The sequence below is a fragment of the Mesoplodon bidens genome (assembly GCF_964165515.1).
Source record: "Mesoplodon bidens genome assembly, chromosome: 13".
NCBI lineage: Eukaryota > Metazoa > Chordata > Mammalia > Artiodactyla > Ziphiidae > Mesoplodon > Mesoplodon bidens.
In genome coordinates, this window is record NC_138169.1 from 16,156,183 (window position 1) to 16,169,647 (window position 13,465).

A 13,465-nucleotide genomic window follows, 5' to 3' on the forward strand; every position below is an offset into this window, starting at 1 on the left:
GTATCAAAACATATATTTTAACTTACCCTTAGCAGAAACTTGATGGTTTATTCTTATATCTAAAGAGAGGAATTAGGACTTCCCTGACGGTCCGGTGGTTAAGAATCCGTGCCTCCACTGCAGAGGGCATGGGTTTGATCCCTGGTAGGGGAACTAAGATCCCACATGCCATGCGGTACGGCCAAAACAAATAAATAAATAAATAAATAATAGAGAGAGGAATTATGTGGTCCCAAACAAGGATCTTAGTTCATTTTCAAAAGTGGAAAAGGTATTAAATGCAGTGAATCAATTCACAATAGGCCACTGCTAGAGGCTCATTTGTATGGCCAAAGCTCAGGAGTCTTTTCTGTCCACAACTCAAACCTTTGTTAGATATTTTCTAAAGCCTTCATACAAACGAGCACTTGAGAGAATCCACCTTTAGAAAGAAGGAAATTGATTTTCGTATGAGAAAAAAAATAACAATAATAGGGGAAGCAGCCATCAAACATGTATGAATGAAGATGAAAAAAACTACTTTTTACAAGTCGAGAAATCTATCTGGACCCAGACATCTGTCACCTCCCAAACAGATTTTAATTTTAGAGTTTGCTTCCTTTACATTTTTTTTCCCCTTCTCTTCCCATAGTTAGATGGATTTAACATATGCTTGGGATTTCACAGACTCAGTTTTGGTAGGTGCAATGTCTAAGAATATCTGAAGCTGTTTTCAAGACCTTATGGGATGACGTTTGTCTTGTTCTTTGAGAGCCAGTCTTTGGATTTTTCTTACTCTTCATGGCTACTCTTGTGATATCAAATGATTCCCAAATCTCTGTCTGCAGACGTGAACTGACCCAAGCACGGGTATAATTTCCAACGACCTTTCTCTCCACATGGAAATCATCCAGCGCAGCTCATCTCAAACGTGCCCACGCGTCCCCTGCTGATCTTGTAAAAAAATACAGGTTCTGGGCTTCCCTGATGGCGCAGTGGTGGAGAGTCCGCCTGCCGATGCAGGAGACACAGGTTCGTGCCCCAGTCCGGGAAGATCGCACATGCCGCGGAGCGGCTGGGCCTGTGAGCCATTCCGCTGAGCCTGTGCATCCGGAGCCTGTGCTCCGCAACGGGAGAGGCCGCAACAGTGAGAGGCCTGCGTACCGCAAAAAAAAAAAAAAAAAAAAGAAAAGAGAAAAGAAAAATACAGGTTCTGATTCAGTAGGGCTGAAGGGGAACCTGAGACTCTGCATTTCCAGCAGTTCCAGGAATACTGTTGCCCTGTCTCCTTGACCTTCAGAAACAGCAGTGACTTGACTAGGATGGCAGTAGTGAATGTAGGGAGATGCAACAGGCCAGGGATAGACATACTTTAGTAGAGTGGCCAGAACTGTCTGCTGGGTTGGACACGCCATGGGGGAGGGGTCAGGGATGATCCCTAGGTTTCTGGCCAAAATAACAGGGTGGTGGCCATGCCAGGTCCTGCACCAGTGGAGTAGATGCTGAGACTGCCGGCCCAGATCTTAAAGGGGCAGGCGCAGCCTTCCCCTGGCACTGGGCGTGACTGTTCAGAGCTCACAGCTGCCCCCAGGGAATCAGAGTGCAGCTACCTCCACCTGCGACCAAGTCCTGCTTTCCCCACCCTCCCCTGCCTCCCTCTCTCCCCTTCTCCGGAGGGCGTTTCTTCTGCAAATCACTTGCCCAGGAGTTTCTGTCGCAGGCTCCACTTCTCGAGAACCTGACCTAAGACAGATGGGGAAGGTCTCCCTGAAATCTTATGACTTAACCCAAAATTTTTGATTAAAAAGGCTTTGGGGGGTTTTTGCCTAGGTATAAGAGGGCTGGGGGCGCTGGGGAGTAACGGCTGAAGGGAACAGGGTTTCTTTTCGGGGTGATGCAAATGTTCTAAAATTGACTGTGGGGCTGGTTGTATATACCTGTGAATATACTAAAAACTGCTGAATGGTACAGTTTACATGGGTGAATTGTATGGAATGTGAATTACATCTCAATTTTTAAAAAGCAGTTTAAAAAAAAAAAGTCGTCCAACTTCTGCCCCAAACAAAAAACAAAAAAGGCCACCCTTCTTGGTCGAGGCCCCAGGTTGCCTTTCCAACCTTACCTCCCATTCCCACCTCCAGGTATGGGCTCCAGCCAAGTTGAGCCCTCCCCCTCCCCTGCCCCCAACCATGTGCTCTTCTGTTCTGTGGCTTTGCCTGCCCGCCATACCTCCAGGAATGCTCCACTGGGTCCCACCTCCAGCTAAGTGTGAAGCCCTCGGTCTCTCCCGGGATTCCTCAGGGGCCAGTGTGATGAAAAGGAGGGGGCATGGACTTTGGAGTCAGATCCACCTGGGCTCAACAAATCCTAGCTCCCCACTTACTGCGTGGGACCTCAGATAAGTCAGTTCGTGTCCCTGAACCTCAGTTTCCTCATCTGTAAAATAGGGATCAGCCAGTCATCCTACAAATACTGAGCTACCCAGGCACCATGCTAGGCACTGGGAACATAGCTGTGAGCAAAACAGATGGGGGAGGGTACCTGCCTTGCAGGTTTTGAAATCATCTCCTGGTAGTGTTTGGCACATTTAACTGTCATTTAGTAAATGAAGGGTATCATCATTTCCTTTTACTACTTTAGGCTTGATCCAGGGCTCATCCGTAGCTGCTTTATTTTCCATCTTGTATTCAGCCTGTGTGTGTCTCCTTTCCCTAAATGGGCCATCAAGTCATTTAAGACAGGGATCAAGACAGATACTTGTTTTGTATTCCTCACAGCACCTAGTCAATGGCTCACTGTACTCATTAAAAAGTGGTTGAGGGGCCTTCCCCGGTGGTGCAGTGGTTAAGAATCCGCCTGCCAATGCAGGCGTCACGGGTTCAAGCCCTGGTCCAGGAAGATCCCACATGCCGTGGAGTAACTAAGCCCATGTGCCACAACTACGGAGACCGTGTGCCACGACTACTGAAGCCCGTGCGCCTAGAGCCCATGCTCCACAAGAGAAGCCACTGCAATGAGACGCCCGCGCCCTGCAACGAAGAGTAGCCCCCTCTTGCTGCAACTAGAGAAAGCCTGCGTGCAGCAACAAAGACCCAACGCAGCCAAAAAAGAAAAAAAAAAAAGTGGTTGAATGGATGCATGTATGCATTACTGTTTGGCACTTTTGAATCTGAAGAAAATCTGAAGTAATTCTCAACTCACTGGCCCAGATAATTAAGAAGACCAGTCTCCCATGGTAGCTGGCATAGAGCTTTAGCATCCTGGTGATGGCAAGGATGCTTTCCCTCTTTCCCACTGAGAATGACAATCACAGCAAGGCCCAAACCAAAATGCACAGACAAGTGTATCCCATATGCACCTAAAGAGCGGTTTATAGAAATTGATCCTGGTGACTCAGTAATTTCAGTCGTCAGTCAGTCATGGAGAATTAAGTATCTTTATTCCTAAACTCAAAACAAGACAGACCCAGAACTTGAAAGAAAAAAAAAAGGCAAGTGACCTAAAGAGTTCACAGAAAAGCATACACAAAGCATTTGAAAAGATGTTTGGACTCCTTCTTGAGAGAGATGCAAATTTAGTTACACTCAACTATCTTTGTTCACCTATCAGACAGATGAGGGCTCACGTCTGAAAGGTGGTTTGATAAAGGTGTGAGGAAAGAAGCTGGTAGGGCTACATAACTAGGGTCAGCCTCACTGGGGGACAATTCAACATTCTACATCCAAGTAACAAATGTAAACCCTGGGAACCAGCACTTACAGTGGGGCATATGTTCAAAGTTGCTCTTGGTCCTTGGGGATATTGAGAAAGACTGTTCACGGGAGACAGGTGTGGAGGAGATTTCCCACTGTATGCTCTTCTGAACCTTTTACACTTTGTTCTAAGTGAACGTATTACCTACTCGAAAAAAATACACACAATTTTTAAGTTCAGAAGAGCTTTAAGCCTAAGGGGGGGGGAAATTTTTTTAAGCAGACATATTGGTTAATGGGTACAGAATTTCAGTTGTGATGATGAAAACAGTTCTGGCAACAGATCATGGTTTAATGTTGCACAATAATGTGAATTCCCTGCACTGTATACTTAAAAGTGGTTTAAATGGCCAAGTTTGTGTTACCCATATTTTACAATTAAAAAATTTTTTTAAACAAAGTAAAGACAAGCACACAAGACCTCATGAATCATGAGGCCACATTCAAATACCATCACCGGGAATTCCCTGGTGGCCAATGGTTAGGACTTTGCGCTTTCACTGCCGAAGGCCCAGGTTCGATCCCTGGTCCGGGAACTAAGACCCCTCAAGCCATGTAGTGTGGCCAAAAAAAAAAAAAAAAAATACCATCACTTGGAAGACCTAGATCACCTGAGTTATCTAGGGTAATCCTGAATGAACAGATGTTATCTTTCTTAATAAAGGATGATTCATTAATTGTAAAACTAAATTACAATGTAACTTTATTGACTTTGTAAATTTATATGAAAACATTTACAATGCAGGAAAAAAAATCCTTTGCCTTATGACATGAACCTGATACTTCCCTTGAAAAATGTTATCTCAATAATGATTACATTCAGAATGAAACGGCTCATTCCAAACCATATTTTATACTCTATACTAGGAAGTCCTAGCAAAACTGGCCTAGATCATCCAACACAGTGAATTTATATTTCATCAAGAACTGAATGGTTAAAAATGCAGTCAGTAGATGCATGGATAGAGAATAAAGACACTCATAAATATGTACTATATTTTGTTGCAAAATGTGTCCAAAAGAGTGCTAGAACTGCCATTGGTATAGATCATGACAGAGAGAGTTATTCTTTGTTCAGAGATGAATGGAGAAGCAAGAGCTGAACAGAGAAATAGCTATTTGCCTTGCATGTTCATTTCTAAAAAGAGATCCAAAGAAACTGGCCTTGACTGAACCCATAAGAAAATGAAAGGACAGTTTCCCTCTTTCTCTATACACATACACACACACAAGGTTCCCCACTGGTCAAGAATAAGCTTAAGTGACCCTCACCATTGAATCCTAACTCCCTGTAATTCACTCCTCTATGTAACCATCAATTTCAGTTAATACCCTTATTGTTTGCTCTTATCGAATTATAACTACCTGTATAACTGTTTTATTCATCCATTTCCCAGTCCCTAGCCTCTAGTGGGGATTTAATCTTTGCTGAATGGAAGAGAATTTGTACCCAAAACGGCCTATGGCCTTACCAGGTAGAGACACGAAGTCTGAGCAACACATGAATTTCTTTGTCCATAAACCACCCACAGATTCTTTTTTTATATATAATATTTATTTATTTATTTATTTGGCTACGGGTCTTGGTTGTGGCACGTGGGATTCTTTAGTTGCGGCATGCTGGCTCTTAGTTGTGGCATGCGGGATCTAGTTCCCTGACCAGGGATCTAACGTGGGTCCCCTGCATTGGGAGCGTGGTGGAGTCTTAACCACTGGACCACCAGGGAAGTCTAATCATGTCCTGTATACGTTATACAGACATACTTTTTACTCGCTATTTACTCATAAGTTCTTCCAAATAAAATTCCCTGTCTCCCAAAGCTACTCATAAAATAGGCACTCAATAAATGCTTGAGGAACTGATTCATTCATTCTGAATTCCAGGTTCCCTTCTAGGTAAGAGCTGCAAAATGTCAGCATTTGGCTAGTGTAAGAGGTTGAGGGACCTGTAATCCCAGTTTTTTCCTGGACATTTCAGATGAAGTAAATGACAATTACCATAATATAAGAAAATGGTTTTATTCCTAATTTTTAGTTCCCATACAGTTTACAAATACACTTTTACTCCGATAATACGGCTTTGCAACTAGCAAAGCAGTTGAACTAACACCCATAAATACAGGTGGGGAGACAATTAACATCCACTAATGTTTCTCTACATAAACTATTCTTTTAATGTCATTTTTTTTAAAAACAATTGCAAATAGACTACATAATATACGTGGGCAAAAAGGCAATTAAGTGAATCTCTTGAAACACTAATGTATAATAAACAGTGCATATTATCAACATTTACATGATTCACATCAAAATGATGACATCCTAAAACGTATTCCTTTTAAAGGAGAGATTTATCAATAAAATATTACATATCTTTTAATACTCTGGTACAATACTTCATATACTGCAGGAAAATTAACTGTAGATCTAGTCATCGACTTAATAAAGGATCCTTTTCCATTAGCTTTTATTAATAAAAGAATCACAATTAGGTCATAAATAAACAGGCAAATTATTAATTACATGATTTGAGGTTTAGGATGAAAACTTGTAAAAATTAGTTTGATACACAGCAAAGTTATACAACACACTAAAACCAACTGTTTAATATTTTTGCCTTATGTGAACTGCCCATAGTAAAAAAGGAACAAACTTTTTAAGGATGGAAGATATAATAAACTATATTTTGGAACTTATTTTTCAAGAGGAAGAGGAAAAAAGATTTTAACGAAATTAAGGGCTAATACAGATCCTAATAAAGGCATATTGAAATCAGGGAGGCCATGTGCTTACGATGTAAAACTTTATTCCGCCAACAGCATACAGAAAACAAAAACTGCACTGGGTTTGTACTTACGTCTACAGTCTAAGTTTCCCTTACGGATTAACAAGCTACAACAGAACACTTCACAATTGCATACCTTTTTCCACATTCCTCTGAACTAGAAATAACCCAGGACATTATATTAGTTCTTAAAAACCCTAGTAACCCCTTAATCACCCCTTAAAATAATCTTGACGATTTTCTTGGCTGTTCCAAAGCAACTGGGCTCCGTAAAGAATGCATGAACACCAAGAAAGTAGTATATGTATTTTCTCATCCCCATTTAGCCACATTTGTAAAGTCACTGATTTCAAAGGGCGAGATGAACAGAATTTTCAGGAGGGCCACACACTGGATACAAGGTGTCTTTTTGTTTTGTTTTGTTTTGTTTTTTTAAAAAAAACAGGCTATTAAGACTCTGAAATTTGGCTTTTTAAAAAAACCCCAATACCACATGCCAGATAATTTCTTCACCCCAAATATAAAATCCTATGCTTGTAATTTTAAAATACTTAGCCAGCTATGGGAATATTGTGCAAATTTAATGTCTACCAGCAACCCAGAAGCAGACTGCAGACGTGTAGCTATCACACTTATTTTCCAGGTAACCTGATTCAACTATTACTGACTGCTGTGGTCCCAGGCCCTCTGACTTCCTCAGAAACCACCTCTTTGGAACTTCCATTTCCATTATTTTTTTACACCCGCACCTCGAGCTCCCCTCCCCCTCCCCCATCTTTACAGCCCCTCCACCTGAATCCATCCCGTGTAATCTTACCGGAGAACCTGCAATCACCTTTACCAAACACACGACAAACCTAGGCAACCTAGGGACTATTAATCTTGTCTTGGCATCAGTTTGCACCACATAATAGGTGCCGACTTCGTGGAGGGAAATCTAAATGAAATCAATGTCCTATTACAAATGAAGCTGGCCAGGATCAGGTGTTTCCAAGTGCAAAAACAACTGATCTTAAGCTACAGGCAGAGACGTTAATGCAGCAGATACGTTGTACAATCAAATCCTTGTATGCTGGTGAAAGACCTTGCCCCCAAAGTCCAGAGTCAAAACATTATCGCAAAAATGAGAACCATTCAATGTGACAGTGCAATACAAATAACAGGATTCAAGATCCTTGTTGCAAGTACTGAACTGGAATCTCTTTCTTTACAGGCTTGACAAGAAGACAGCAGTCATTTACATTCCTCTTAGAAGGTAATTACCTTCAACAATTCTAAGTTCAATGGATGGGGGGAGGGGAGGTGGGGGGGAAGTCAATGTAATTTTGTCTGTGAAAATGGCAGCCAGGCTCTCCTGAAACAACCTCAGGGTTTCAAAGGACGTAAAGGCCTCAGAAAGGAGCTACTAACAGGGTAGGATCTAGCCCTTCCTTTTCTGGAGCCAAAGCCAGAAGAATTCGATTAAGGAGATCATGACTTAACGGCAAAGCTGCCATGGCATTTTATTATCTTTCCAAAGTCCACCAATGATGCTTCAATTGAAATACACTCATTGGATGATGATTCAACACACAGGGCAAAGAGGGACGTCTTTGGAGAAGGCACTTCAGGTAGAACATTAGCAAATCCTACTGCTTGGTTAAAACAAAAATGCGCTACTGCTAGTTCCATCTGATTAGTGGCCTCATGAGGACTGCTCCTCCTCATTGCAGCCTTGACCGCGTGCATGGGTGTGGGGCCCGACTGAAGCCAGGGGCGTGAAGAAAGCACCCCATTCACCTCCCTCTGCAGCAGCCAGGGCAATGAGGCGGCTCTGCTTTCAAATGCTCTGCCCTCCCGAACACATCCATCCTTAAGAGACCAGTTTCCCAAAGCGATGGTTCAGAACATATGCTAAGAGCCAGCAGAACTGGTTCAGGAAGCTCGCCGAAGGCCCTCTGTTTCTGCCTGACTTCCAGCTTACAGCAGCTATCATAACCAGCTTCAGCTTCCCAAGGTCACTAGCAGCTTCTACTTTTGCTAACCTCTTTTTTTAGCTGTTTTTCCATGGCACTGGTTCTGACAGTCTGTTACACTGGGGGCCTCCAAGGAACCTCACCTCCACTTCATGCCCTCGTGCAGTCCCCTCTTCCCAAATCGGGGCTGGGCCTGGGACTGGTTTTAATCAATAGAAGGCAGTAGAAGTGATGCTGTGACAGTGGCCACTACTGCTTTATACACTTGGGACCTCTGAGCTGCCACAAATGTGGTCCAGCTGCCCTGCGGGCGAGGCCACGTGGAGAAGGTGAGACCTGAGGACCGCATGCAGCTGGAGAGGCCCAGCCATCCTGCCAACCACGTGTGACACCAGCAAGACAAGGAGAGGAACCGCTCGGCTGAGCTCAGCCCAGTTGGAAGAGATGGGGAAAAGCAAGTTGTTGTTTTAAGCCACTCAGTTTTCAGGTGGTTTGTCAGCAACAAATGATAACCCGAAACTGGTTATCCATAGATGCATTTTTTTCCTAAATACAGGACAATTACTCAAATGAAAAGAAAAGATGACAAACGTTTTCCCACCACGAGTTTCTCAGTCAACAGGCTGAATGGTAATTGGTCAACTGCTAAGAAGAAACCATGCCTTTTATCCTAAGTTCCCATGATTTCTGCCCCCATGATTTTTTAATGACAATGCAAGGGGAGACAGTCTGGGGCACTGGCTTAATTATTATTTAGCCAAAATAAGAGGCCATCAAAATGAATTATCCACTACTGGATATGTGATGATAAATGAAATTGTTCTCACTTCTATAGGGTGTTGTTACTTAATTATCCCCAATCATTTTTCCTCTTACAAGTGCCCTATCATCCCCCACAAAGCAAGGGGGAAACTAAATTTGTTGAGGTTATCAAAAGAAAAAAATGCCAATAACTAGAATTTGAATCACTATCATCTGGAAAATATAGAGCACAATTTAACTGCTTCCTCAATTTAAAATAAAATTCCGTAAAATATAACACTGTCTACATCATAGAGATGATTTCTTCTTATCTGAGGACATGAGTAATTGGAAATCAGGTATTGTTGAGTTAGAATACAGTGGTCTTTAAATGGTTTCAAATTTTGCTTATGAAAAGGTAGTCAACCACAATGCAAGCCTTCCAAATTCAAATTCACTCTTCATGTAAACTTTCTTGCATCTGTCCTTGATCTTTTCAGGGAGAGGGTGAAAGTCCACATCTGGCAAAGAAATAAGTTAGAATTTTTAAGGAGCATACATCTAAAAGTTTGGCAAGGCAGTAAACCATTTTAAAGTAGATTTAGAGCTTTTAAATATACTATTCATTGAAATGGGAATTTCGACATGAAATGCTAAAAACTTACCTTTTAAACATACATCACACAATTGGGTCTCTGTCTAAAAGGGTGATTGGAAGGAAGGAGACGTACAAGGGAGACGAATTCTCAGCATCAGAGCTGGAAGGGGTGTGGAGTTGAGCCAGTCAGAGGCCCAGGAAGTCCAGTGCCCTGTGTCATACAGCCAGCCAGTCAGAGGCCCACTGGGGTGAAAACTCAGGCATCCTGACTCTGACCATCCAGTGCCAGGTCCCCACAGTCCCTAGATCCCTACAGACCATCTCCCAGCACAGCATGGGTTAACCTACTTTAATAAAAATTGCAGGAATGATGATACCTGCTCTTCATCACCAGTATCAACCACTTTTCTGTAAGTGCTAAACTTGCCCTGCACAGAATTAATTCTGTATTTGATTTCAATGTTTAATGAATCCAGCTTGGAAAAAGAAATACAGGCAGAAGAAAAAAGAGGCTGGTTTTTTCAATTCAGTTATGGTTCACTTTGTTAAAACAGTCACAAACTATCTGCCTGCTTCAAAATGCCACAAATGATGTAAACAATTAACCAGCAGAGCACTTCTGTTGAAATACCTATTTCTGTGCTTGAAGTCTTGGCGGGTCTTCTCATCTGAAACTTTTCTGCTGCTGCATCAGACCCACATTTTCATAGACTCTAGCATTATCTTCTCTCATTCTGAAAAGAAGAAAAAGAAGACGACACTAATAAAAACGCAGACATACTGTTTAACCTTACGTGATAGTTAAAATGCACATACTCTGTTCTCTGGGGACCGTATGCGGCACAGACATAGCTCCTGCCCCCAGGAGCTGACATTATAGGAGAGGATATCGGACAGAACACACAGCAACATAATTCTGAAGTAAGAGCCTCGAGTCCCTGTGCTCCCGGGGTTTGGCGGAAGGAGAGCTGTTTTCCAGGAGGGTGGAGCGAGGCAGGCCTGTACGATGAGGCTTTGGGTTAGACCTTGAAGGGAGGTGGGACATGTGCATAGAGAAAGGAATGGTATTCATTGTGGCAGAAGGATCTGAATGGGCCAGAGCAATGTAAAGGCAAAGTGTAGGAACGGTCAGGCAGGGACTACAGATCCATTCAGCCCCCAATCCGGCGACATGAAGGTGAACGTGAAGCTGACCGGCAGGTTAGGGCCCCAGGGTGCAGGGCCAATGCATCAGAGCCCAGACTCTGTTTTGCTGAGCAGAGTGGATACCAGAACAGTCCAGGGGGACGAGGAACCCAGCAGCTCTGGGCTGGTCAGAGAGGAACAAGCTGAAACAAGCAGCAGGGGCCAGGGTCTCCTGGGTCTGCACCCTACAAGGGGGATAACGGGAACAGACAGGCAGAGAACCTATTAGTCACAGGCAGGCCACTGGTAAAAAGGGAGTCGTCAGAGCTAATTCTGTTGAGCCAACATGTGGGGAAAGCTTTCTGGCAAGGACTCGGAGCCCTGACGAGCTGCTTCCCCTGCAAATCACTGCAGATAGCAATTTAAAATCAACTTTCCCCATCAGTCCGCTGGGAAAGAAAAAAGCAGGCAGAAGGAAGAGGCAGCTTGGTGGAGAGCATACTTTTGCTATATAATTTCATTTCAATGTTAAATAGAAAGCAAATGTAAATACAAGCCTCACATATGTTATCAAAAATGTTTATATAGAGTATTAAAGCCAACAGGGGTTTAAAAATCCACATCAGAAGCAAACAGGATAAGACTCTTAGGGGAAAATAAAAAGTAAATGTTATACCAGAGAGTGACTTTAGGATATAGAAAAAAAAAAAAACTTACAATTGTTCTTCACATAATCGATTTAACAAATATTTTCTTATTACATGTTTTAGTTTAAACATGGAGTTGGCAAAGTTTTTCTGTACAGGACCAGACTAAAAATGATGTAGTCTCTGTGGGCCATACACGGTCTCTGTCATGTATTATTCTTTGGGTGTGTGTGTGTTTTTTTTTTTTTTTTTTTTTTTTTTGCGGTACGTGGGCCTCTCACTGTTGTGGCCTCTCCCGTTGTGGAGCACAGGCTCCGTACGCGCAGGCTCAGTGGCCATGGCTCACGGGCCTAGCCGCTCCGCGGCATGTGGGATCTTCCTGGACCAGGGCATGAACCCGTGTCCCCCGCATCGGCAGGTGGACTTTCAACCACTGCACCACCAGGGAAGCCCTGGGTGTGTGTTTTTTTAAATAACCCTTTAAGGACCATCCATGAGCTGTACAAAAGCAGGCCATGGCCCAGATTTGGCCTGGGGGCTGTAGTTTGCTAACCTGGTTTAAATAACCACAGTAGATTTCTGCTGACTGTGGAAAATTAGACCATGATTGTGTTGACACACTGATGGTCAATTTACTTACTTTTACATAGCAAAGAGTCTTGACTCATCAAAAAGGATGTTACCTACCTCTGCAACAATCCACACCCCATCAAAAGAAAAATTAGATTCTTGGCACTTCCCTGGTGGCACAGTGGTTAAGACTCCGCGCTCCCAGTGCAGGGGTCCCGGGTTCGATCCCTGGTCAGGGAACTAGATCCCACGTGCCGCAACTAAGGTTTGCATGCCACAACCGAGGAGCCGGCGAGCTGCAACTAAGGAGCCCGCCTACCGCAACTAAGACCCAGCGCAACCAAATAAATAAATAAAATATTTTTTAAAAATTGGATTCTCGGGCTTCCCTGGTGGCGCAGTTGTTGAGAGTTCGCCTGCCGATGCAGGGGACACGGGTTCGTGCCCCGGTCCGGGAAGATCCCACATGCCGCGGAGCGGCTGGGCCCGTGAGCCATGGCCACTGAGCCTGTGCGTCCGGAGCCTGTGTTCCGCAACGGGAGAGGCCACAACAGTGAGAGGCCCGCGTACCGCAAAAAAAAAAAAAAAAAAAAATTGGATTCTCCTTGGAGAACCAGCACTTGATATCTGTACAGTCCCGTAGACTCCTAGCCAGTGTAGCAAGCAGCCTTCAGTTTAGGTCAATTAAAATTTCGTTTAGCTAGCCACTGGCACACTCAAGAACCAGTTAGGCAACAATAATGTGCACCAAGGAAAGGCATGTGCTACAAAGATGTATAATTTTTTTAAGCTTTTCTATAGGATTATGTTCAGGTAAAAATATTTTCCTTCATTTCTACTTACTCTGCACAGGACGGCGTTGGGGTACAAGGCGGGAGGGGACTCTGATCTCCACTTGCCTGGTCCGTCAGGGAATACTTAATATTTGTGTATTCGTGCCCTTTCCTCTTGCTTTTCTGAAAAGTGAAGATTGCATATATGAAGAACTGTGACTTTTCTGAGGGAATGAAGAAGTCAAAAAGGCATTTCATTAAAAAGAAAAAAAGAGAGAGAGAGTTTGACAGACAGCCAAGTTGGACCCTGAATACTGGTATGTTGACCAAATGTCAGGGAATTCACCTCCTTCATGTAAATACATCATATGGGTGAAAAGGACCTTTGAACCATACAATTCAAAAGCAGAGAGTCATGCATTAACAACTTACTGTATTAAATGAAATGTACCTGTTTCTGAACTAAGAGAGAATTCACACATTCTTTGCCACATTAGCATCTAATCATTTCATAGTTCACTTGCAACACATTTAATGATT

General features: G+C 43.2%; 1 protein-coding gene across 2 annotated transcripts in view; it reads right to left on the bottom strand.

Moving 5' to 3' along the window:
* Nucleotides 1-5,731: 5,731 nt before the first annotated feature.
* Nucleotides 5,732-13,465, bottom strand: part of PTPN11 (protein tyrosine phosphatase non-receptor type 11) — a 79,690-nt gene continuing 71,956 nt past the window's right edge. For both annotated transcript variants that reach the window (XM_081252686.1, XM_081252687.1), the window contains 3 exons: nt 12,996-13,108; nt 10,442-10,544; nt 5,732-9,733 (listed from right to left, as the gene is read on the bottom strand). In XM_081252686.1, coding sequence (XP_081108812.1) covers nt 10,475-10,544; nt 12,996-13,108 — 183 coding nt within the window. In that variant the 3' untranslated portion in view covers nt 5,732-9,733; nt 10,442-10,474. The remainder of the gene's footprint in view (nt 9,734-10,441; nt 10,545-12,995; nt 13,109-13,465) is intronic.